Source organism: Necator americanus, chromosome III (genome assembly GCF_031761385.1).
Source record: "Necator americanus strain Aroian chromosome III, whole genome shotgun sequence".
Lineage (NCBI taxonomy): Eukaryota > Metazoa > Nematoda > Chromadorea > Rhabditida > Ancylostomatidae > Necator > Necator americanus.
The window spans coordinates 29,156,917-29,184,101 of record NC_087373.1 but is presented as its reverse complement, the minus strand read 5'-3'; the positions used below and the strand labels follow the sequence as shown (position 1 = coordinate 29,184,101).

General features: G+C 41.0%; 1 protein-coding gene across 2 annotated transcripts; it reads left to right on the top strand.

Moving 5' to 3' along the window:
* Positions 1-5,181: 5,181 nt before the first annotated feature.
* Positions 5,182-27,022, top strand: RB195_011319 (uncharacterized protein; the record flags this gene model as incomplete). 2 transcript variants are annotated; one of them, XM_064192676.1, is made up of 16 exons in its annotated part: positions 5,182-5,257; positions 8,013-8,032; positions 8,104-8,228; positions 15,540-15,604; positions 15,661-15,692; positions 15,805-15,893; positions 19,144-19,219; positions 19,288-19,404; positions 19,471-19,591; positions 19,646-19,732; positions 19,792-19,941; positions 19,996-20,091; positions 20,161-20,549; positions 21,508-21,583; positions 21,743-21,798; positions 26,990-27,022. In XM_064192676.1, the coding sequence occupies 16 exons, from the start codon at positions 5,182-5,184 to the stop codon at positions 27,020-27,022; spliced, it is 1,608 nt and encodes a 535-aa protein (XP_064050258.1). The 2 variants fall into 2 exon arrangements, with proteins under 2 accessions (XP_064050258.1, XP_064050259.1); XM_064192675.1 differs by lacking the exons at positions 5,182-5,257; positions 8,013-8,032; positions 8,104-8,228; positions 15,540-15,604; positions 26,990-27,022 and adding exons at positions 21,984-22,050; positions 22,117-22,883 and having other exon boundaries at positions 15,663-15,692.
* Between the last annotated feature and the right edge of the window lie 163 nt (positions 27,023-27,185).

Below are 27,185 nucleotides of genomic sequence, written 5' to 3'. Positions count from 1 at the left end.
CGCAATATTCTCCCCTGCCAACCAACGGAAATGCGGCTATAGTCGTTTGCAGCCGGAGTCCAGCCCAAAAAAAGCTCAACTAATCAGGACCACGCACAGAGGTGAAGTGAAATCGTTATGTGCATACCCCTTCGGAGCTGAATTCAATGCGTTTTTTATCCTCTTAACGACAGACATGCACTACTGCAAAACAAATTTCCTCACTGACAATCGCGAAGACAGACATAGCGTGTTACGAGAGCATATAGTAAGACTCTGAGTAAAAAAAATTCGTACGGCCTTTAAAAAGGAGGCAGGAGGGATGTTATTGAGTTGATTCATGGATGTCAGAGAAGATTTTCGCGTACTTCGGCGTCTGGCTCTAAAGATCGGATCGTTCACACAGATCCAGCAGCAATAAACTCCATTTGACCCTGATTTAGAGCCGATTTAGACGATGAGGTGAGGACGACGAGATATTTGTGGCGCATGCGGAGGTGGAGAGAGGAATCGCGAGGGTAAAACTTGGTTATCTGTGTCGACAAACAAGGTTAGATAAAAAAAGAAGTGCCGTTCCAGCAGCGATACGTTTTTCCTAGAAATGATAATAGTGAGTTCGATTATTTTTCTGCTTCGTAAGAAAACTTGAACATGAGCAATGAATAGTAAAAGATGAAATGGTTCGCTTAAAAAATTTCCAAGCAGGTTTCTTACAGCTAGGAATGTATACCTTTTTATTAGCTTCCGTATTCGTAGCAATTTCGTCAATTTTTTTTGTCAATTATACGAAAAGCTCTTCCTCCCGCTAATATCTCTAGGATGTGCCAATGAGAGAATTGCGAATGTGCGAAAGTAATTTTAAAAAGTCTTTGAAAAGTAGCCTTTTTCAGGTCACATATTTGCCAAAATTAAGTTCTGAAAGCGCCTTATTAGCGCCTTATTTACTCTGGAATACTAGCTTCAAATTTAATTTTGCCTATTCCCAACGATTCCGACGTTTTGCGGAGGATTAGTCCCTTAAAGGCATCACCCCACAAGGTGAATCCGTTCATTTCCTCCTAATTCCCGTAGAAAACGCCCCGGAAGATACGGCTTCAGGCGTACTGGCGCACTATTTTTTACAAGGAGTTCGATTGGAGCGCGCCAGTCCTGTGCACGCGCCGCATCTTCCAGGCCGTTTTTTACGGGAGTTAGAAAGAAATCGACGGAACCACACCCTTCCCCATAATCTACAACCCCGTATACGAATACTCCACCTGAAATCTGCACTACCTCAGATTCGTGGGGTGATGCCTTTAAAGACGGATTTCGTTAGTAGAAGGTATTCTAGATCAGTGACCTGTGTTGGTGCCGTCAACTGGATTACTGTATATATGAGAGATCACCTTTTTGAGCTTAACTGGGAAGATGACCGTATTATTTTACTCGTCCACTCACTACTAGATAGACAAACAAAAATCGAGGATATCTTCCAGAGGATGTTCTCGGAGCTGTACATCGAACACCAAAGGATTTTTTTCCCGCAGCTATTGGTTTTTTTCTCAATTTTGAATGATGAAAATCTTCACGAGAAATAAATAAGATCATGTCATAACCAAAAATATTTAGGACGTTTATCTGAACTCCACAGCATCCATGTTCCATAAATTTTGGCTGGATCAACGGTGTCCTAGACTTGTAAACTGTATTATCCTAACTTTGGTCACCGCCTAGCTAAACAATTCTGAAAAGAATGGTGTGCTCGGCGCTGACGAACCCCTTCGGGACGTATCCTCGGAATCGACTTCAATTCGCTAACGAAAGTGTAGGCGGCTTATACTTACCTGACTTGAGAAGGTCAGCTGATCAAGTCAAGCAGGTGATTCTGTCCTCTCAAACACGTTCGATACCATTTTTTTTGTTTTTTTTTTCAAATTTATATTTTATTATGCATTTATTTGTGTGTAATTTATATAGCCATATAGCATATTTATTCCAATTATATTTTTCGATCCGGAGTGATGAAAGACTTGGTTGGCACCGGGATTGTTTTGAACCATCGAGAGTGCGAAGGCTGTAGGAGCTTCTTAGCGCTACGCCACACCAGTTCACATGCACCAAGAAGCTCACAACTTCGTCGCTTTATTTCTGCATGCCTCAGAAGTGCATAAGAATTCTGTGTTCTCTTGCTTAGACGGAGCTTTTCATCACTTTTCTGCTACAAATGGGAAAAAATTGTCTTTTGAATTTGAAAAAAAATTGATTTGTCTTTTCTTAAGACTGATCTTCAACCTGATGTCTTAGCGAAAAAAAGGAAAATGATTACAAATAGGTTCATATCCTAAGATTTAACGAGGTTCACATTCTAAAATTCTCTCGGAAAGACTTTTACTGCCTTTCGAAACACATTTTAACTTAAAATGAAAATACTCGTATAGGAGTTTGGAAGTGTTATTTCGAAAAAAAACTGGTGTCTTAGATCCTTCAAAGCTACTCAACAACGAATGTGTATACTATTGTTACAGTAAGAAGTGATGTTTAGTCTGGAAAGTGAAAAAAATTAATCCTTTCAAAAAAAATCAAGAAGTGAAGACTAAATAAAGAAGTTTGACAATAGAAACAAAAAGATTGAGAAAACTATATGTGCGCTCAAAAAGGAAAGAAAAAGCACCCCAAAGACCGCTAACTAGAGATTCTTCCAGAAAATGCGAACTCATGGACTCTTCGTTCCCGACCCCCCTCCATCCCAGCCAAATCGAAGCTTCTAGCAACAACAACAGCGGATAAAAATCGAATTAACAGAGGCTCTATGAGAAAAAGTGAAGAAAAGTAGTGTGCTTGCATGTTTTCCGGGAACGTTTTTCTCCGAGAAGAGATCAAAAGTTCAATTTCGAGTTCGAATTGTGATGTTTTTAATATCAAGGGATTTTTGATTTTTTTTCTATTTTTTTCTAATTTTAGTTCCTTTTTGGATTGGAATCTTATGCTTTCCAGGATTTGACGTCGATAATTCCTTAAATCTAAGAAATAGTTTGTCACGCAGTTTGAGACCGGAGAAAAAACTGCTGAGGAGTGCTGAGTCGCGTCAGAATTTTGCAGACCCCCTTTCTGCCGTGTTTGTAACCGAATATTCCTTGCCTCAAATCCACAATATACATCTTTTCGACGAATCAGCTGGGATTTAAAGGACAAATCCGGAGGTCACAGACGATATCAGCGGCAATAAATCTCTTACCTTCACTCGAACCTATTTGAATAAAGCATGACAGTGTAAAGAAAAAGAAGTGGCGATAAAAAAAATGAAAAACACGACAACCCTTGAACGCGTTGTATTCGTAGGGAGCTGTGTGACTAATCCCTCAGCTGGCAAATTTGATGTATCACTGTGCCCGGCGGCACGCATCACGAAACGTTTCGCCGTTCATTCTCTCGGGAAAATCGCTGGATGACCCGCCGCGAGCGCGCTCTTTCTCTCCCATGCACGAAAAAAAAGACATTCTCACGGTGGCGATAGTGGTGAAGGTGCCAGAAACTGCAATTTTCGCATGGGAGGTGCGAAATTACTGTATATTTGAATACGTACCTATTTAGACTATATAGATACTTTTATAAAATTTTTGAAATACATTTCAGTCCCATATGTGTTAGAAAAACTACAAATAACAATTTTAAAGCTTAATCTACTTGTTTTTTCTGTTTTTTCCATAAATCTTATATTTCACGGGATTTCACGGACTTAAAAGTGCCGTCCTTCAGTGCTGCCGTTGTTTACATATCTTAGAGATGTACGTTGTACTGGAGGTATTGATGAAATAAAAATTAAGACCAAAAAAGTAGGTGAGATGAGGATATAAAGAAAATATATAAAAGAATATGAGAGAAAATTCCCTTAGGCTCCACTGCTGTTCCTCCATATTTGAGTAGAATCGTTATGAAAAATGTCAGTTTCAGATATTGTTGAGTGTCCTGATGTCTATATCAATTTATTACGCTGTAGTTTTACGAAAAAGTACCTTCGGTTACATGGATGAGGAATGATTTGCTTAAGGAACTAGTTTTTATAAAAATTAGAATTAATAGAACCTATGGAGGTTAGAAATTATGAAATTTTGCTGTGAGGAAGTGAGAGAGCAAGGATTTCGAGAGCACATCCTAGCAGATCGAAAACATTCAGCTGAAGGATATAAACAGAGCAAAATGAGAAAATTGAGTAAGAAACCCCATCCGAAAGGTCATAACATTGAAACTACCCGAACAGCTGTCATAGGTGGTAGGGGTTGAAATGAGAACGAAGCTGAACGAGCCATTTTCCGACTATAAATGAAGCAAACGACCAGCCGAACGAGGAACGATGGCCCTTGAGTAGGGCGGTGCTGTCGGCAGGCTGTAGCAGAGCGAAGAACCGCGCGTGAGCCCATCAAAAATATCACAACGAAGAAGAAAATCGAGAGCAACATGCGATCATTACAATAAAAAAAGAAACGGACGTTGACATGCAACAACGGTGTGTGAAAGCTGCGATGTACGATGTGAACTCGACGAGTCGTACAGATCGAGAACGTGTGGAAGAAAAAATTCTTCAGAAGAGAATCGAAGAAGCGCGTTAGGGCGAATGGTCACGGATGCGCTGCTGAGCTCTGGACGAGTTTGACGAGCGGATTCGAAGCGAGCGAGGGAGAGGTCACCACGGCACGTAGTTTTGTGTAGATGTGTGTACACAAAGACGTCTTCTAATCGTACAATTAAACAAGGGTCTCTTCTCACTCACACACACGGGACGTCTCCAACAATTCCGCGCTATTTCCCGAAATCATGAAGATGGGTTTGTAGAGTTCGAATGTGCGTGAGCGCTCGCCATATCCAGTTCGGTGAGGCAAAAAATGTGAGGATGGGAATTTTGAAAAGGAATGGGCCAATAGACGAGCCATTGGGGTTACATTGTACTATTCGTTTAGAACAGACACATGTCATTCGTCTCCTTTAGCTTTAAGGAATACGTAAAGGTCACTTCTAACTCATTTTCAATTTGAAAATCCCATAAAAGCAAAAAAAAAATCACATAAAAGATCGTTTTGGAGCATTATTAGAAATTTAGGCATGATAGGAGAGATGAGAGCTTAGAAAAAACAGCAAATCCAGAGAATACTGCCAGATATAATTCGTCAACAAAGAATTACGATGCGACTTGACTCCGAGAGAACCATTTCTAGGCGAGGTCAATAAATGAACGCATCAACGAATCGATACAATGCTTTCTGCCATGGTCATCCATACGTATGTGCTGATCCCTCAAACATCTGTGAGTCATTAGAAAGGAGGAGGATGATCGGTGAGATAAGAAGGCTTGTTTACGCCAAAACTGTTTGGGAAAAACTTGAGCAGTCATTAAGAAGTTTATAAGGGTCCCATAAGACTAGGGACCGAATAAGAAACCATAAAATTCGAAATAATGGAAATGTTTGAGTGTGAACATAAGTGACTTCACTGAAATCACACTCAGCCTCGCCAATAACTCAGAAATTAGAAATCATCAGGTGAATGGGGATGAAAAATTAAATGAAGTTGGATTTCGCGCCAAAGGTCAGCGTTCTTTCGGCGCGAGTAATTCATCAAATGAACAACGAAAACGTTTGCATAGATAAGCGATCGGCGGAACGTTGCGATGTTGAGGCGATGGGTGTTCGGATTCGGATCAACCTGAGTATATGTGATCGCGTTGATGACCCTGGCGAAGCGCAACTGACGTTAGTTTAATGTAGACAGTTTAAGAAATGTGGAGTGTGTCGGACGAAAGAGATTTTGTGGCCCGTTGAAACATTACCGGACATCATAAAGCTGGTTCGTCGTCGGTTTTTTCGCACAATTTTGCGCTTGAGAAGAACGAGGGAACAGGTCGCCACGGAAGATAAAAAACTACATATCCATCTCGGCAGAGAAATTCTTCTTCAATGAAAAGGTGTGAACAGCCAGAAAAGGCTGATGATGACCGGGAAATCCCGTTTACTAGATAACTAGTCGTGGAATGTTCTTAGTTCCTGAGTGGTACGATGGAGTCGACCTCAGCACACTTCATGGAACACTCATGGTGAGAAAAGTAAACATCCAACGAAGAGCAATGGATTAGCAACGCGAGGTAGAAGCGGAGGCAAACGCTGCGTGTGCATTCAAAATTACTTACTTTACGTTTTGCTGGGTATAATAGAGCGTTGTATACGAATGCTCGATATTTTTGAATTGAATATTGATTTTTCTTATAAGCACATCTCTTGATAGAAAACTTGCGGAAAAATTTTTGTGTAAAATCACTAGACTTCGAAAAGAAAAAGAACGGAGCTTTTTAAATAAGAGGCTGCATTGAATTTTTCTGAAAACTCGATAATTTGACTAGTTCGAACTTAAAACTTTGTTATTTCTTCCTACAGATTGACTGTGGACGGGTGTGCACTCGTTTTTTCCATAATTTATAGCTGAGAAATATGTTCAACCGACCAGCCATGACGGACCCGCCAAAATTCACGCCCTTTCGTTGTTTCACACAGATTTGCCTTTCATTTTGCTTTCTCTCCATTATAATTGCTCGATAATTGATGGATGGTGATAATTGACGCCGATTCCGGATAACCTCAGTTGATAGAGCTAAAAATAAGAAAAATTCACGGGCTTAAATTAAATTGAATTAAATTAAAGCCAAAAATAGGATAAATTTGATAAGCTGTTCTAATGCACTCCTTAGATTTTTTAATGCGAAAGGCGTTTCAAGCATTAAAATGCGTCACAGCACTGCTTTAAATTCAAAAAGGAGTCTCAGGCGTGTCAATCCATTTGGGATACGCCAACGACAACCAGAAGATCAAGGAAGCGTTTTTTTTTTGTGTAGCAGCACTGCTTTCTTTTCGATATATTTATAAACAATTCTGCTACATTCAATTTCTCACCGTTACTTCTTACAGTTATGATGAAAATCCATGAAGGTTCACTGTTTTTTCTCTTGAGTAAACGATCGTTGCTCCCGACGTTTAGCAGGTGTTTCCTATTTATCGACTAAAAATATCCTACGTTTCTTGATTCCTTTAGAATTGCATGCATCCAGGAAATCTAGAGTAAGAAATCTCGAGTGCTGAACGAGTACTTGATTTTTTTTTGAGATTTGAATTCATCAACGAGTATTCCAGAAGTTGGAACCTGTTCTGTGCTGTAGAGCCCGTTTTTTTACCTCGGCCATGTAGTGCGCAGAAAGTGAGACGGGTTTATAAGAGAACCGTATAGCCGGCTGAAAACGACATGAAGCACGGTACAGTTGCGTAAGCGGCTGCGCTCGAAGCACCGCGGTCGAGCGTAGCGGTTGAAATCGAGGTGGGACAATCCCGAACTGCAGCAATGAACGTTGGTAGCACGGGTCCTCAATCGATCGTAACCGCTGCGCGCCGCCGCGCCGCGTCGAGCGCAACCGCTTACGCAGCTGCACCGTGCTTCATGTCGTTTCGGCTCTACTATAGGTGCCGGGTCTCTTGACGGGTACATGCACATTTTTCAAATTGTGCGCATACATTACATAAATTTTTTTCTGTACGGATAAGATTAGGACATTACATATCGGTATCAGCTCCTTACTGATCCTAGTATTTATACGACTTAGTTGCTTCTAAGAAAAGATCTAGAATTAGTTAGTGATTCTAAGCAGAAGCCCCTTGTTTCATTATTTATCCTTTAATTTTTTGCCATTAATTTCCAAAAGGAGGTGGTACTCTATGTACTTTGCAATATTCGAGTTTATTGAAAATATTGATTTTCTAGCTTAATTAGTTGTGAGAGAACCTTCTCGACGTCGACAGCAATCAATTACCGCATGTCACTTTGATCCAAGTATCACATTTCAACATCGTTTTTCCGCCATAACGTTCCTCTTTCATTTCCGTGCCTGATTCAATAAAGCGTTCCGCGTTTGTTTGTTTTCTGGCCGCTTTCGTTAAATCATATTTTTCATCTATTGTTTAGATTATATTGATAGTAGTTGACTTTTCCTGATTATTTGACTCATTTACTACATTTACCAGGCGGACCGACGGTCATTCTGGTTTGCGGCGATTATTCGCGTCTTTATTGAGGTGTCGTGCCGTCCTTGAACACTGACCTGAACTCATTCAGTTCGATCCCCAAGGTTCGACCCACTCTTCTGGTGTGTTAAATGACATTGTCGCTGGGAACGGCTATACTCAAAGCTTGCTCGCCTACTTACTAAAGATCTCATATTCAAGGATTCATTTTACAAGGTCCCTGGTCGGTTTTAACCTCATTATCTGTCGCTTTTCTTGCAAATACAAGCAATTTTCGATAATACGGTATTATTCGCATTCAAAGAGATCCCTGTTTCTCTCCATAAAATAAACAAAACCTTTATTTAACTAGGAGAGAAAGATCCCGGTACGAATACACCTACGCATAGTGACCCTATTTAACGTAATTAGGCACTTGTATATGCGCGCCGAGGACGCGAGCTATATAATTTACGAAGCCATACAGTGTGTGTTCCGCAACATATTACAAAAATGTGATACAGTTGCTCAGTTGTCAATCCTTAATGTGAAAACATCCATAAAAACCAGTTGTTTGCACTTTTTCCCACACACAGACAAAGAAAAACAGCTCGTTTCCTCATTTCTTTCAGTCATTCGTCATCCTTTCTCTTCTCGATCCTTTCACTTCTCTTCTTTTCTATTTTAAGTTCGAAACAACGTCATCGAAGTTTCTACAAGTTTTGTTACAAGAAAAATCCAGGAAACAGGCGAAGTCATTCGTGCAAATTCACAGAAAATCGTCGTTTATTCCGTCGATGACTTCTGGTCGGTGCTGTTCGATTGGAGCGCACATTTTTGTTTTCGCGGTGGTCTCCGCGCCCACGGCGGTTGCGTCGCAATCTTCGATTGCACGTCACTCGTCGACGCCAAGCGCGTGGCTTCGAGGATTCCGCTTCCATGGTTTTTTTTTCAGATTTTGTTTTGTTTCTGTTACACTGTAGATTTAACGTTGATTCTTCTCCTTACAACGTTGATTAGCTATTCGATTTTGCAGTTTGCGAGTAATAAATCGATTAGCATGTGTTTCTTGTAATGTTCTGGACCCTAATGACTTGAATCAAGTATTATGGCATGTGTTTTTCTGATGAGTGATCAAAAACCCGCGGTCCTCGCCGCATGTGATGTCGTTCTGTGTTTGTACAGGACTATCCTACAATAGGGATCCGCGCAGCGGGAAATTCCCACCGCTTCGGCTTCTGGTTTGATGTTTGACTGCAGCGATGTTTGGCACGCGATTAAAAAACAAGCCATAAATTGTTGTTAGCCGAAAACTTTTACGTGTGTAACATACGATCGAAAAAAAAAACTGGTAAGTTTGGAAAATTTTGCAATCGCGCTATATTTCAAAGTGCATCAAAACGTACTGGTGAATTTATTACATTCTCTGCAAAAGAAAAGGATGGATTTGACGTAGTTTTCTATGAGGAGTGAATTTCTCAAGAATTTCTAGTTTTCCAAAGAAGCTTACTACTTCTCTAGGAATATAACTGGTGTGTCGTCACCGTGTTAACTTTCTCTTTGGTTTCTTTCGAGGATTCTTTTCTCAGCTAATATACTGTCATATAGTCAACGCCAAATATGTTCAACCGGGTGTCCGTTACGCGTCTGCCGCAATTTGATCCCTTTCTTCGCTTGGCATGTGCTCACACCCCTCTTTTACTTCCTCCGAATGAGTGCTTGCCCAGCATTCTCCTCCTAAGCACACTCAGCAAGTCCGTATCCATTCATCTATTCACTAATTCATTCATCCATTCGTTCATTCATTTGTTCACTGATTCATTCATTCACTATTTCATTCATTTGCTAATTTATTCATTCACTGATTAATTCACTGATTCAACCAGTAATTCATTCATCCATTCACGCATCCATTTATTCGCTAATTCATTCGTTCATTCATCCATTCATTCATTAACTAACTCATTTATTCATCCACTAATTCATTCATCCATTCACGCACCTATTTGTTCACTAATTCATTCGTTCATTCATTCATTCATTCATTCATTTGAAAAATGGATGCACGAATGGTTGGGTTAGGATATGAATGAATGAATTTGAAAAATGGATGGTTGGGTTAGTGTGAGCTTATCGAAATATCAAATCAAAACCAAATGCATACAGCTTATCAGAATCAACACGACATGCATCCATTTATAGAATAATTTATTCATTTAAACTCATTCATTCATTCATTCACCCATTCACGCATCCATCTATTCACCAATTTATTCATTTGTTCATTCATTCATGTTACAGTTCCTGATTCATGGATGCTTTTCTGCTCGTAAAATTTCAAGAGTATTAGTCGAAATTCTTAACAGCCGTAGTAAACAAAATGCTAAAAAAAAAACTTAATGCGCGACTTTATCGTCAATCGATATGAAGATTCTCATGTCATTTCAAAGCTGTCTTGATTTATGTTAATAATAGAGTTCTAATTCGAATGTTCTCGAATGTTCTATTGATCTAGGCTTTATGACCGCAACGCGCCTAAGCGTATGTACACATCAGCAGCACTCTGCTTGTCTGGCGCACTCCACCATGACGAACACTCTCTCTTCATCCATTCAATGGCGGACACCGCCACCTGCCCTTAGTGCTTAGGCCAAGTCAACCGAACAGCCATTATCTGGCCGGTAATCTTGAGCGGCGTCCCACGGATACGGTTACATTTTGCTCTAGGTTCTCTAACCACCATTTCAGATCCATTTTTACACCTACGCGAATCCTTCTATCAAATCAGTTGATCCATAAATTTCAGCTCTGGCTCTCTTGAGAGGACTGGTCCTGGAATAATTTTAGATTTTTTGCTTCATTCGCATCGTTCGACACAAAGCAGTGGAAGGAATTATGAAAATTTCTCATACCGTTCCATTTTCGATGTTTTTGCAGCAAAAAATATATTCTCCAACAATTCTTCCTTTCTTCCTGCTTACTTTTTCCCGTGTTTTTTTTTCATTTATCCAGAATCTAAGCTTCTGAGCGTTTTTTTTTCTTCTGTGAATTCCTTACACTGATCAATGATTTCATTTCGAAAAGTGTAAAGTTTTCTTTCAAAAGCATGAAGCACCGCCGGTTTCGCAGCAAGAAACCTCCTCATCACCTTTTCACTGAGCCGAATTGCCATAGTTAACTATGGGAAAACATTCCTTGGTAGTTCTTTTTTTTCTGGATCTACTTTTCTTCTTTGTCCTCCATCCACTCTCCGTCTGCTTCCTACAGGATCTATTGTCGGACAAAGTACAACATAATGATGCGTTTTTATTACATCAATGAATTCCTTTGCCTTTCTGAATACTGTATCCTGAGTTTTATTACCGTAAATTGTACAGTACCCATTATTAGTAATCCCATTAATTAAGAGAAATCAACTATAAGATCACAATTTGTGTCCTTCAGTAGATTTATCGATACTATTTATCAGAACTAATGCTGACATCTTCTTATCACAATATGTGCATATATGTATGTCGTCCTCCGTTCCGAAATATTCCTTGGCAATTCTTCTTCAAAACGAATTTAGGTGTTGATTTTAGTACAGTTTTAGTTTATCCTTCTGTAAATTTAGTTTATGTTTATTTAATTAGTTTATTTATTGCTTCGATTTTTTTATTTTCTTATTTAGTATTTATCATCAAAAACTTTTATTTGCGATCTGAACGCGACGCTTCTCATTATCTCATTTAAAGGCATCATCCCGCGAATCTGAGGTGGTACGGATTTCAGGTGGAGTATTCGTATACGGGATCGTAGGTTGTGGAGAAGAGGTGGATGATTCCATCCATTTCTTCCTAATTGCCGTAAAAAACGGCCCGGAAGATGCGGCATGTGCACACGGCTGGCGCGCTCCAATCGAACTCGTTGTAGAAAATAGTGCGCCGGAATGCCCGAAGCCGTATCTTCCTGGCCGTTTTCTACGGCAATTAGGAAGAAATGAACGGAATCACCCTTCTCTCAATAATCTACGATCCCGTATACGAATACTCCACCGGAAATTCGTACCACCCCAGCTTCGCGGGGTGATGCCTTTAAAGAACAAGCAAACGAGATGATGAGTGGACGAGTTGTCGTGTTATTCGGTTTTTTAAAAGAAGACGCTGAATTTTGCGTTGTTTAATAACATTGTAAGAACCAACTGTAGTTGTTATCGCTGTAATTATCACAACCCTTCTACAGTTACCGATTTACTGCGTATTATTTATTTATTATTATTATTTTCACTACAGTTGTTTATTAGAATTCTGACCTTTATTTATGATCGTTTATGCCTTTAAACTTGACTCCTCCGCCGCATTCACCCTCACATCAATAACGAAGGCAATAAACAAGCGAGAACGAGGAAAAACACATCCCTCGTCTCAGTTTTCTGTTTCCAGCGGCTGATATGTTTTTTTCGATGAAGTTGTATTTTGAAGTGAGCCACGTGAAGTTGTCTTCCCCGGCCCACCTTTAGAGACAATTTTCAATATTCTCGTTTTGAAAAAACGACAGAAGCAGCGATGAATTTCTAATCTAGCCGAGAAAATCAATACGAGCTCCCTTCTCGGCGCTTTCGTTTCGCCAAGTCAGAATTCCGATCCAATTTTCTTATGATATGTCGTTGCTTGCTTTTAAAACGTTGAAATTAATCATGTATATGTTTTCGTTTGATTCAGAAATATCATATGATTTTTATGGAATGCTTTGTGTATTCATTAATTAATAGTACATTTATTACTTCCGAGCTATGGCTCAAACATTCTCAATCGCCCCGGTGAAGCCCAAGTTATGTTCGCTAAAGGAAATTTTGGCTGGGACCTTTCGAATCTTTTCAAGAATCTTTCGTTGCTATCGATTTGAGTTCCGCTTCTAATCAGTCCTCAAAGGCAGCACCATATTATGAAATTGACGAGATTGGGGTCTTTCTTTTTAGCAAATACCGACTTCGGGGAGTAGATCACGAATATGACCGTAGCCCAGTCAATTCTCCTTACTCTTCTTCAAAAAGGGTGTGAGAAACAGCCTCGGTTCCAACGAGGTAGGCTGGAACGCCCGGCGTCTACAAGCGAGCGGTCGTCAATCAATAAGGTCTCTTCGGCAACCTAGTCAAGTGCAAGCAATGAATAGACTTCTGAGAGATCCTAAACTTATACAGGGATGGCGTGTTCTAACGTAAATCGCCGGATTCCCACGCTGCTTTTCAGGACAACAGGGAGAAGCGAAGCATTGCCGCGCTGATTCTCATGATCTACATCTCGAACTCTACTGTCCCACAGGGACCCCAACATTCCTTTTGACATGCTGTTTTTTGATTTAGTGCAAAGCGCCGCCTAACTAAAGTAGATCAGCGGGAAAGTGCACTTACTCTCTGTTCCACTAAAGCAGGGTTATGCGGACCCATTATTATCGATCGTCTGTGGAGTTCACGTTTTCTTGTCCAAAGTTATACGTTTCTTTCTGGAAAAAAAAGGAGTGGCAGAGAAGTTCAAACTCTAAAGTTAATCATTTGTGCCGCTGTAAAAACATCTGTATGATTCTGAGAACTCGTGGCACTCATACCAGGTTTTGTAGGAAAAGTCACAGTAGAAGCGGATGCGTCCGGGCTCGCATCATTGTTTTACGGCATCAGGAACTCTATATTATATTGTTACATAAAATTATTACATAGTTATTTAAGTTCTCACTCAGTCACAATCATAAGAAACTAACTGAATTAATTGCTTAATTACTATCTTTGATTAGTCTTCTACTCACTTCTTTTACTCCGCCGTGAAAAGCTCCTTCGCATAATCTTTGTCATTTTTCTTCCCTAAGCCTTACGTACGTGGATCTAGAAAGAGCTCTTTGTTGCGCCATAGCAGTTCTTCTCTTTCAAACCACAAAGTTGTTTTTGGTTTTTTTCTGGGATATTCAGTTGGGAAAAAAACTCGCTTAAAATCAAATTGTGTACTTTTGCAATGTCACGAAAAGGTCAACGAAAAGACCTTTCAGGAGAAAGGTCGTTCATGAAAACATCTTATTCAAAAGATTTTCTCTTTTCGTGCTGGAGAGCAATTGATTAGCATGTTTTAATACTCCTCGTTCCTTTGAAATGAATTCAACCGTGCTATTCGTCTTGCGATAGAATTGCAATTTGCGAACCTATCGTAACATTTTTAATGGAGCATAGCGAGTCGCTGATTCATGTTGCCATTGATTTTGACGATAATTTTGGAGCTATCTAACTTCCTGGAACTTCTCCTCCTAAAATCCTTAAAATACTTAAAATTCTTAGATCCTTGAGATCCTCATCTTTGATAGATCCTTAAAATAAAGAATTATCGGGCGTTCCGCTCTAAACGAGAGGAATAATTCGAACATTTGACTTCACAAAGAAGTAATTTTAGCATAATTTCTCAGAATGTCTTCATGTCTTATAACGAGATAGTGTTTCAACAAAAAAAAACTTTTTTTGCGGCTAGCGACCAAATTAGAAATAGCACAAGGGCGCTGTCAAGGAGAATACTTGCACGAATTGCAGCGAAATTGTTGCTGTCGCGTTTGCCCACAACTATGACAAGTCCTGGTGGCATTATAGAAATTTCTGTGGATTCCATTTGAGATTATTCGCCTCTTTCACACAAAACTTACCACTGCAGGAAATTCTTCCTATTCTATTCTTTTCTCTGTAAATCATGATTTCTGTCATGTACAACCTTCATATTTTTCCATTATCCACTTTTAGTTGGAACTTGCTAAGAAAAAGAAGAAAAGTGCAAAGAAAAGTGTATAAACTTTCCGTTGCATCTGTGTTCGCCATAGGTTTCCCAGGAATGTTTCCATTGTTCTCCGTTCTTTTTCCCTCCATATTACTCACAGGGTCTCTTAATGACGATCCATTTAGCCGAACCAGTTGCTTGTTCGCTAGCGCCGATTTATAGTGTATTACTAAGGTTTCCGACACTGCAATGGCATAGGAAGATAATTTTTTCCAATCCGAAATTCTGCTTTGCAGATTTCCTTTAACTACTATTTAGCTTTGCAATGTTTAATTTATCTGAAATTCAGCTGCTTCTTAAATTTAATGGCATTTCTCTTTGTTCTGTAATAAGTGCTTCCTATCTGAATTCGATGTACTGTTTTTCTTTTCCAATTTTTTTTCTTAAACATGTTTCTTTTTTCTGTTAATCCATTTAAGAATCTTTGATCTGCAAGTAGGCCAAGCTTGTAATTTGAAGCCTTTCATTTCCACCTTTAGCTTTGGCTCATATTTCACAGCGAACAATTTCGTCGTTATTTACTTTTCATAAGAATGAATCACTCAAGTCGTGCGACCATGCACGGAGACTTCAAATTTTAGGTGGGGTTCGGACATTAACACGCGTGTTTTGTGCTTAGAACAGAAAACACAAACACACATCGTTTTCTGAACGAAATTTATTGCACCATTTCTTCTAGTGATGTGCTCGCGCAATGTCGATTCGGGAGGGGATTTTTCTGAACATCCAGTTCCTCTACGCTAAAAACAATCTTTGATCCTTCCAGATATTCGCGTCACTGTCAAGCGATTCTTGTCACGGTGCATCGAATCGATACCTCAGTGAATCAGAGTGGGAAAGCGCTCGGCTCTTATCTGTCAGACATTTCTCCCAATTTCGTCGCTCAGATATGGCAGCACCTCAACGTTTTCCACTACCGGTAAGGATAAAATTGACTGGGTTTTTTCTGTACAAGAATCTCAAATTATTGATGCACTACGGTGCTCTACTAAGATACGATCCAGACCAGATCCAGTTTTCCCTCTTTTCAGAACATGCCCTTTCGCCGAGAGGTCCATAGCGGTTGTGCGATCGGGACGTCCATCAGTCTCAGAGCTCAAGCATTTCAAGCTAAAGAAAGGTAGAATTTTAGGCACCTTTAAATTTTCAGCTACATGACATTCGCATAAATGCCTAATTGGATTTCATTGCTATCTTCTGACACGTCTATCGGTACGGTAGCTCCAGTGAATGGCTCTCCCGCGCCATTTTCCGATAAAGGATCGAGTTTCTTTTGTTGTTGAAGACTTCATGGACTTATTCAAAATTTGCTTGCGATTCTTTTTCGTTAGAAGGCTTTTTATTATCTTTCCCGTCATCTTGGACAAAATTCTATTATTTGCTAAGTTTTTATCATTCCTTTTATTCCTGTCAAGTCATCTTTCTTTGCGCCCTTTTCCTGCATAAAAGGTTTCGAAAGGAATTTTTCTAAAACCCAACACGTGAGTGGTCACATTTTCTTCTGCTATGCATTAGAATTCCGACTTATTTAATAACAATAATATTTGCACCCATGCAAAATTCCAGTACCTTACTTCGAAAAAAATGAAAAAATGATTGATCATATGAAAATGTTGGTCTGAAAATGAAAAAAAAAATTCAGTATTTCCAACGAATTTGTTTATTTTACTGAATATCTCGATTCCGTTATTTTGTCTGCTATTTAAGAAAAAAAATATCATTTGTAGTAAAAATTCAAAAATCGAACAAATTTCCCTGCTCCAAGAAAAATCCGAAGCGACATAGATTATCAGGTCGTAATTTGGACTTTTTTGTCTGCGGTTGTGGTTTTGCTTATCGAAGTAGTGGTCGGAGTTTTGCAACTTTCCAGAGATAATTGGATCAGCATTATATTCTCTTCAGAAATAATGACTGGTTTGAAATATTATTAGAACGTAAATAACTGGATTTTCCAAAACGGAGAAAATTCCTAGGTGATGATGAGAAACTGTCCTCGTCTCTCAACTAATTTTAAGAGGTGGAAGTATTTCCTGATAGGGTCGGGTGTGGGGCAGTCGGTCAGAGGTCCGTTGTAGTCACATGGTCGAGGGTTTGAAACCGCTCTAGTGCAAACCAAGCCTTTCATCCCTACGGGGTCGATAAATTGATACCAGGCCTGTCCAGAAGGATAAAAAACACTGACTTGATCACGGGCTGGCCCCCGCAAGTCATTGTATGGGCCAACACGCGTTCCAAAAAAAAAACTTCAACGATTACGAATTCCAGCAAAACGCGTCGGCGCATCCCAAGTGGATTGATACGCCAGTGACTTTATCCTTTATCCGTTTAATTATTTCTTGACACCCCAGTATTTTGCCGCTATGACCTCCAACACGTTGGCCACTAAGTGAGTCACCCACCCGTAGGTCACACTTCCGTGATTGCGGATAGAATGGTGGCCTTCGGTGGTGAACCACGTCTTCAAGCGTGATTTTTTTTTTCTACAAATAATCAGAATATATGCAGTTCTTATCGCTGATGCTCTAAAGTAGCTGACATGACACGAAATCATACTGCGGGAGTATTATCTATAGTATATTACAAACAATACGTGATTAGAAAAAAAAATGAAAAAAAAACGCTCCTTTCTTGCACGATGTCAGGCGCAGAAATACCAGTGTCAGCAAATTTTTGAACCGTGCACTTTCGTTTCGTTCACCTTCATTCGCACTCAAGACTGTACGACTACTGTATGTACATGTATGTAGTTGAATATTAGAGTGTGTATTTGTTAGCATTCCAGAATATCAGTATCTGCGGGTGATTCACTGTTTTCAAATCATATCCTTATCAATGTGCACTTTATTTCACAACAAAAAACTACTGATCTGAAAAAATCTGCAGGCCTCAACAAAACGGGTAGCACCTGTGAAAATGAACAAATATTTTCGTATCATTATTTCTTATTCATTGTTGTGACGTATACACTATGCATCAATGAATCAGAAGCACGCATACATCACAGGAATGATATGCATGTATGAATGATTGGCAGGAGGGTGCCTGAGAGAGACAGTAACGAGTACGGTATTAAGTCCGTTAGTTTTGGAGCATTTCCACATCGATATTTCTATATCTACTGTTGCGTGTATTTAGTGCATTTCGCATATTTATATAGAAAATATTTTCACATTACATACTTCCACAAAAACAAAATTCCGGTGATTTTTTGGAAATTTTTAAAAACAAAAAAAATTGAAAATTTTCAAATAGGAACGGGCAAGTGCCTATTTGTCGGTCGGTAAGAGGTCCACGTCCAACTGTACGATTGATGGTTCAAATTCACCCTGGTGCAAGCTAAACCTTTCATTCTTCGGGATCGATAAGTTGGTGCCCAAATTGACTGGGAAGATAAAAACACAGACCACCGCAAGTTACTGTATGTCCCAACACTCGTTCATAAAACCTCATAGATACCAAACTTTTTTTTAATGCGTTGGTGCGTTAATGCCCCCGCAAATCATTTTAAGATTGTACTGGTTTCCCGTCTGAGTATCTGAAGAACTAACAAGTAGAAAAGACTTATGAAATACTACAGTAATCAACAAATACATCAGTTATATCGAAACATAGATTTGAATAGTTTCAGCAGCTTAGTTTCCAGGTATTTTCAGCGGCAGCAAAAAAAAAACCCAAGAGATAGATGGAAATTTTCCAAAGGAATAAAACAACCGGCTATTACTTTTTTGATGTAATAAATTATAGGAACCATAAGAATTCCTCACATATCCTTATAATCCTTATAAGTCCTTATCTTTATAATCCTTATAAGTAGCTGAAAAGTTGTTGTCTGTTCCTAACGAGAGCTGTTCCCCAGACATTCATAGTGTTTCTGCGGTAACTAGTGCATTGAAATGTAGCAAAATGAGAGCGGAAAGGATTTTGGGCAATGTTCCTGTATCACAAATCATACATGCTCCGAAAGAGTAAAGTGGCAGTTAAACACGGCACTTTTCCATAGTATAATAGCACATCGCATGCGGGCAGCACTGCTTTTCATTTGAATTTTTCTTCTTTTTTTCCTTCCCTTATTCACATTAAGATTTACAGAGATATCCCTTGTAATCCCTTGTGTAGTAATTGCATAACAACTGACAAACTTCGAGTAAAGGAAGTATTGGGTCAAAATGCGGAAATTGAGGCGGACGCTTCGCGGCCCTGCGGTTGAACAAATTCAACGCCGACTACATATCGCTTTTTTTATCTCCTTTTCTCAATCACACTATTCAAACAACATCAATTCTTGGGTCTCAGTTTCTTTTCATGACTTTCGTTTACATTTCTGCTTTATGAATGAACAATCTCGTTTTCTAAACAGCTGCCTCATTCAGGAGCTTCACCATACAACTCTCCACAGCGAAAGATATTGCCGTACTGGTCACAGTGCCAATAGCTAAGAACGGTCGTGTAAGTTCCTACTCAGTGATGGTTTCAAGGTTTTTGAGAAAAATCTCGGCTAATTACTGTAATCTAAGATGGCCGTTTGCGCAAGAGTAGGCGGAAAATTCTCTAGTGAAGTGGACAAACCGTTTCTTCTTCCATATGAAATGAAATTCACTCTTCATTTACGACTTGCTCAATTTGCTACAGAGGTGGATCCTTTTTGTTTGTGCTTCTCATCTGAACTTATTTTAGTTCTGAAGCCTTTGCTGCTTTAGATTTATTTCAACGATAACCACATGCTGGATTTTGTCCATCGAGTGAACCCTGCAGAAATCAAAGAAGTGCATATCGAAGGCCCGTTGATAGTAGAAGAAGTAGTGTTTACACCACCTCAAGGTAGAATCATTTTTATGTTCTTTGGAAACTTCTCGTACTCCGTCCACTCTTCAGGAAGTTCTCTGGATCCTGTCCCGTCCTATGAGCAAGCAACTAACATGGGATCGGATCCCATCAAAGAATTCCGACACCTAGAAATCGGTATGAGTCGCTATTTGATGGTCTTTATCATTTTCGTGGATTATGGTCACTTTTTTCAGGACCACCTTCATCAAGTCTTACTCCTGTACCTGCCCCTTTTCCTGGCTCGAGTACGTCCCCAGTGCTCATTCCTACACCAGGTCCACCACAGATCGGCCTCTCGAGCTCTGTGGTCAACCAGCCTATTGCTGGGATTCCGCTGCCATCAGGTATGAATTTTCTGCGCAAAAAATCTGAATTGCATGACAATTGGCATGATCTAGCGTCAACATCTACAAACCCCTTTGTTGGTTCCTCTTCCGGAACATTCCCCTCTCCTTCTCCTGCAGGACAGCTGAACTCAAAGTCGGCAATATACGGTAGGTCTTTTTTAGATCAGCGATCGGTTTTTGCCATATATGTCATTGAATTCTCCTTCAATTTTCCAGAAAAGAATCCACAATATGTTCCGACAGCCTTCGAGCAAGCTCAAAGGTATGGAACTCCATCATCCACCACCACAACGCCGTATTATGTCACTTCTCCTACTCCAACACCTACGCATACTCCGGCACCGGCTACAAGTTCTGGATCATCTGCAATGCCTGTGCTTCAGCCGACATCCTTTCAAGCGCAACCGCTCCAGCCGACTCCGTATCCGTCGAGTTCACAAGCGCTCCAACCTATACCATCTTATGGTCCCACAACGAACACACCTTATCCTCAAGTGATGCCTCAACCTCACACCTCGAATCAACCGTTTCCAACAGCACCAGGCATGAATCCCTACGGGTATCAGCAATATCCAACTGTAGTTCCTGGACCACAAGGAATGCCGGTAGGTTTGCAAATATTTACAGTTTACAAGAATTTTATACACTATCCTTTTTTAGTAGCGTTTTTCACATAAAGGATAGGCGTTGTTTGAAAAACGAATGCAACATGAAAAGGAGTTTTCGTTGCTGCGTTAGGTCACTATAATTTTTTATTCCACCTCCTACCGTATACTTTTACTCTTTAGGGCCAGAAATTGAAAAATCGAAATCAGAGCTTTTTAGTTTCACTTGTGGAAAGTAGTTTGTATTTATAGTGGAATTCTTTTTTTTTCATAAGTCGCCCTAGTATCCATATTAATCCCTGCAAAAACATATGTCTCACATTTCCAGTGGAACATTGACGAAACTGTTTGTTCATCTCTTAGAATTGCCCATGTTCGACTGTCCTTGAATCGTGGCATGTTGAATACGTAGCTTTTTTATTGAGCACCGCTCGGAGCACACCGTAGACCCCGCTCGGAGCACACCGTACAATATGTCATCCGAAGTAGAGGTAGATGTTAGCATATTATTTTACGAGTCCGAGATCACAGCACGCAGAACACTATAGGCATTTTGGATAACCGCTAAAAGTCCAAAAATGAACGGGAAGGATGAATGCATTGCGATCACAAACGAAGTAGCCCCTTATCAAAGTCTGTCCGGGTTTTGATCTACGGCGCGGGCCGTCAGGTTCCTACAAAAAGCCCTTTTGACTCATAGTTGTGGTACGTGGTGGTCTTTTGCGTTACTAATTCTAGCTAACGAGGTAAGCACTAGCCAATGTGTTGGTGTTTGAGTCTGCCTGCCGTTTGGATGCTTTTTGTAGGTGGTAAGGCGCTTGAGAGAATAAATCACTAATGGCTTTGATTTTTCCAGGCTCTGACGAAGGCGAAAATGCCGAAACGTTAGCTGTTAATAAATATCAATGCCAATCTTAGCCATACCTCAAGAAATCAATAAAGAAACTGTTTGTTACAGATGCAACCTCACTATAATCCTTATCAGCAGCAGTTACCTCTTCAATACACTGTTCCTTCGGCTCCTTACGTTCCAGGTTCGTAAAGAAAGAATACCTTCTAGTTATTTTAAAATAAAGCTCTCTGCTCAAATTTCATTTTGCACGAGAAACTTCTGGAGTCTTTTCTTTTGTATTTGATTACTATAGAAAATCTACACGACGCACCAAAGTTCAATACAAACACTTTTGTTTTAGGATACGCACCGCAACATTATCCAGGTTATCCAGTTGTCTACGGATCCGGGTGCCATGTGAGTTTCCAAATGCAGTTCAACTCGATCTCACCGTTCGGGAATTTTCTACTTGATTGGGGTTACCTTATTCATCCCAACTTGAAACTCTTCTCTATTTTCCCGTTCCGTGGAACACATTCAGAGCTAAGCAACTCTCTCATCAAACCTCAAAACAATCCAATAAAAAATCTAATGTAAGTCAGATAGCAAACCTTAGGCCCAAAGAGAAGACAGAAGCAGTAGCCTACTCTATTCTCCTATTGCGAATCGGTGAGCTAATTGTGGGCGAACAATTCTTGTGGTTTTCTTTTCTGTCTGGAAAACTCTATTTTGTAGCTCTGAAAAGTCGGCGGACTGTTCAGGAAAACAATGCCAAACAATCAAGTTCGGATGGAGTCGGCTCTAAGGATCCGCATCTGAATTTACAACAATCTAGTTTCACTACTTCCCGACAAAGGCATTCATCTATTCTAGATGCCTCTGGAATGAACTTCGCTGTTGAAGAGACTAATATCGATCAGACAACAATACAACTACTTATACGGATTGAACTGATTGAATTGCTCATGCAAAATCTTTCAAAGAAGGCACAGCCTGAACAAGGAGCAGTGGATGTGAGCTCTGCACGAGAGAGTTATCCAGAATTTGTGAAACAAATCCAAGAACAGCTACCTCGATTAGCGGGTATCGCTCGTAGTCCTGAAGTTACGTCGGCGTTGAAAAATCCACGAGTTTTGATGGCCTTGCGGAACATACAGCTCAGTATGTCCACGATTCAACGAGAAGCACCAATGTTGGTTGAAGCGTTCAGAAGTAGATTAGCCGCGCAGTCTGGAGCGACACTCCCGAAAAGGGACACTGCAACTTCAGCATCAGCTACATCAACGTGCGTTTCTGATCCTGTTTTGCGCCGTGAAGGCGATGCCAATGCCTCAAGAGATACAGATATTCTATGCTTACAGTATGAAGGTGAACTGGACAAACTCGCTAAAATGGGATTCACGGACAAAAAGAGAAATCTCACCGCTATTCGTGCTTCCAACGGTAGTATCGAAGATGCTGTAGATTTTCTATTGAATACCTCAGAATTGGCTTTGAAATAAAAAATAAGTGAAATAGATTCTAGGCTACATAGTCAAAATGAGCTCTGCAAACTGAATACTCCTCTCCATCCATGTCATGTTTTTGTCTTTCATATTACGTGTTGGAAAATCACCGTATGTGTAAATGCGTTGTAGTTCTTGAAAAGTCATTTTTTTGTCCAAACATTTGAAGAGAGTTAAATATGAAGATTTTATAAGTAAGTTGTGCACGTTTCAGTTTCATTGAGTTATTTAAGAAGTTTTGGTTTGCATTACTCTTGTTGATAGTGGAGTAGAATTTGACCAATACCGAAAGAGGTGTGCTGTCTCGCAGAATGCTAGATTAACCAACCTACATTCCGTTCAAACGACCTTTGCCTTGCGTCCCACTGCTCTTCCATCGGATATGGTATCTAGCCTTGATTCGTGCAGATGTGAACATCTTCTAAATCTGCTTTCTTGCTTAAAACTGCGCAAGAACGAGAAAGAGGCTTTCGATGCTTAGATTCCACTGCACTAATCGCTTTTACGAGGTATTTTTGAGGCATGTTCTTGAATCTGCTCATAAACTGTGGATTTGGTTGAAAATTTCCGGTAGCCTCTTTTCCTACCGGTAAAAACCGCTGAAAATGATGAATTGAACTTAAAGGCAGCATACCGCGAATCTGGGGTGGTACGGATTTCAGGTGGAGTATCCTCCCTACACGGGGTCGTAGATTATGGAGATTAGGGTGGTTCCGCTCATCTCTCCCTGAATCACTGCAAGCAGCCGGCACCTGAATGCTGTTTTGTACGATGCCTTCTATTGTAACGCGCCATCCTTGCACGCGTAGCGTCCCTTACTGCTTATCGGGGCAGTCCGAATTGGTTTTCGACGAGTCGCAGGACGGAGGCGGCGCAAGGGGTGGAGCGTTGCAATGGATAGCGTCGTACAAAGTAGCATTCTGGAGGCGGCTGTTTTCAGTGATGCAGGGAGAGATGAGCGGAACTGCACCCATCTCCATAATCTACGACCCCGTATACGGAGAGTCTACATGAAATCCGCACCACCTCAGATTCGTGGTATGCTGTCTTTTAAGCAATCTGAGAGCGACTGAAAATAGCGTCGTCTTCTACAAAGCGATCGTCTACACAATGCTGTGTCATGGTTGAAAAGTTTGGACTGGACTGTGGAATTAAAGCGCGACGACTTCGGGAAGGCATTTTAAGACCAGCTTTCTGTTGTCGACCCTTAGCTACGCATTTTGACTTTTTCATGCAATTTCTAAAATTTTGTCTCCTTTTTTTCTTATTTTGTTGCTTTCTATACGCGTGTTTTGTTTCTGGAACTCAGTGATTTGCTGAATCTCATGGAACGTACAAAAACGGTTCTATGAAGTGTTGTTTTTTTTTTCGAGAAATCTTTTTACCAAACCCCTTCATATGGTCGCAGCAGAATTATTGTCGCGGTGAACGGTACATTGAGGAGCCATCATGCAGATATTGGTGCCACCTTAACCGGGACGACTGCGCCACTTTCGGAGTGAATGTCGGAGCGTTCCTGGTGGAATGGGGTTGGATGCCAGTTAACGAAGTGGTTTAAATTATACGGAACGTGTCACTAGGTCAACACTAGAATGGCGTCTGTGCCATTCAATCTCGGATTTTCCTTTCTACTAGAGTAGAGTTAGCTAGTTATAGCAGATTGTTTAAGTTTTGGAAGCTTCAGCTAAGATTTGGTTTATCTTTTCTTTGCAAATGCAGCCATTTTTTCTTGTCTTTGAAAGAAAGAAATGGTCTGTTTCTCCTCGGAGCAGACCCTTTCTGGCATCGGTAGATAAGATCTTGTCACGACTACCCGAATCCGGGGGAGCTTTTGTTGGGCCAAGCCGCCGGATAGCAAAGCCTAGCCCATCCGAACCTGTCGTGCCCTGCACGACTTTCCCAGCCAGCCGGCACCCTCTCTCACGCGGCGTGCGGGAACCATTGCCATTGGCAATATATTACTGTAGCGCTCCCACGCCGGCCGCAGTATATAAAGGTTGGCTCCGAGCACTCGGGGTCCAGTTCCTTTCTATCATTTCTTGTGGTGTCGTAATTTCGTGCTCGTGTTTTTCGATCGATTATCGCACCACCACCGCATGTCCGCATATACCATCTAACCCTGGCTTGCTGTCCCCGGTATCACATCATAACTACGGGGGAATACGTTGAGGGTGGGATCAGAGGGCAGCCACGAGGCCCCAGAAGGGGGAACTGGGGCAGGGGGATGGTTCCCCGCACGAGCCCACAGGGTTCGGAAGGGCTACGCCGCCATTCGGTGGCTAGCCCAGCGCAGACACCTCCGGATCCGGGCAGTCGGCCCCGGGTTCCACCACAGATGCTCACCGCTCCTCCTCGGAGCGGACACGACAGGTTCCCCCCCTCGCCCTGACTTTTTCTTAGCGGACCTCTCTGACTTCTTTCACGCCCCGCCCGCTCTCAAGTGCAGCAAAAATACGATGCGCTGCTCTATCAATTTATAAAATTTTTAGTCTTATTGGCATGCACTACAAGATGGCTACATTTGAACCGCAAATACACGAATAATGCAGACAGAATACAGTATACGGTACAACCGGTTTTGGGTCAAGTGGTAGATATCTCTCGGGTTAGGTCGCGCGCCTCTAGATGGTTTGATGGTGTAGGGAACATCCTTTTGTTGTTCCGGCCCGAACAGCCAGCACGCAGATAATATGTTCTCGAGTCATATCGAAAGCGCAACCTAAATTCGACACGACCGGAAATTCAAATGCAGTTAAAACGCAGAATTTACACTGAAACGGGATCGCATGCAAAGGGTGCTGACGAAAGAAAGCCAGAACCCAGAGCGCTGCATACTGCCTTTTATAAGGCTGGCCATGCGCGAGCTTCCGTAGAACGGCCTCCGCTGCGATATTTCCGTGGTCGAGCCGACTGGGAAAGTCCTGCGTAGGCACGACAGAAAGTGTAGTAGTAGACCGTGGACATTAAAGGCAGCATACCACGAATCCGAGGTGGTGCAAATTTCATGTGGACTCTCCGTACACGGAGTCATAGATTATGGAGATGGGGGCAGTTCCGCTCATCTCTCTCTGCATCACTGCAAACAGTCGCCTCCAGAATGCTGCTTGCAACGCTCCACCCCTTGCGCCGACTCCGTCCTGCGACTCGTCGAAAACCAATTCGGACTGCCCCGATAAGCAGTAAGGGGCGCTACGCGTGCAAGGATGGCGCGTTGCAATAGAAGGCATCGTACAAAACAGCATTCAAGGGTCGACTGCTTTCAGTGATTCAGGGAGAGATGAGCGGAACCACCGCAGTCTCCATAATCTACGACCCCGTGTAGGGATATTTTACCTAAAATCCGTACCACCCCAGGTTCGTGGTATGCTGCCTTTAATCGCTTCTCTGTCAGTCCCAAAATAATTACAGTCTAGTTTTTCAGTTATTTTGTTCATAGTGTTTCTTGTGGAAATTCATAGATTCTCCATTTGCGAAAAACGTTGCCTCGCGGTTATGTTCCGGAACTATGCCGCAAGCCTACGTGGCAACATCTTCCCTCTCATTTCATCTGTAAGACGGCTTTCTTTTGAGGACAGTTGTGCCTCAACGAATGATAATAATGCTACGACCAAGTGAGAACTATATTTGGCCGATCTATGTGCTTATGCTCAAGGTTTGTAATAGCTGTCATGTCCATGTTGCTATAACATAGCGATAGCACATCTTAGTCGCTGTGATTTCCTGGCTTGGTTTGGGGTACCAAGGTCTACGCGTTTTAATAAAAACAAAAACGAAAACAGAATTAATAAGGAGATTAAAAATAACATAGACTTGTTTTTAGGTGCAAACGCAAAAATTTGTCAAATTCAGGCAATCGCATCTCTGATGCTTTTGAAGCGGAATGATTTCTTGCCTTTAGTGCGTCTCAAGACTTTCAACCAACAACCAAAATCTTTGCACAAATCACAGCGATTAAGCGGTTTCCAACGCACATTTTCTCTCTTCCAAAAAGGCTCTATCTTCTGTTTATGTGAATTCGCCGCAACCTCAGATTCAGACGGCATTGTACAGAGAATTCTGCTTCTGTAATGTTTGTGCTCTCGATTATTTCACTTTTCTTTCAGTATCGTCGATCGAATTCGTGCTGTTCTGATTGAATGATCACCTCCTATGAATATCAGGGTTTCCGGACACCTCAAGAATGCTACCTCAAGACGATTTCTACTTCTTGCTCTGCGTTTCACTTAGGAACACTCGAACTGCCGCTTTTTGTTCTGCACCTACATGGTTTTTATTTGAATTTTGAAACTCTTTTTTAAA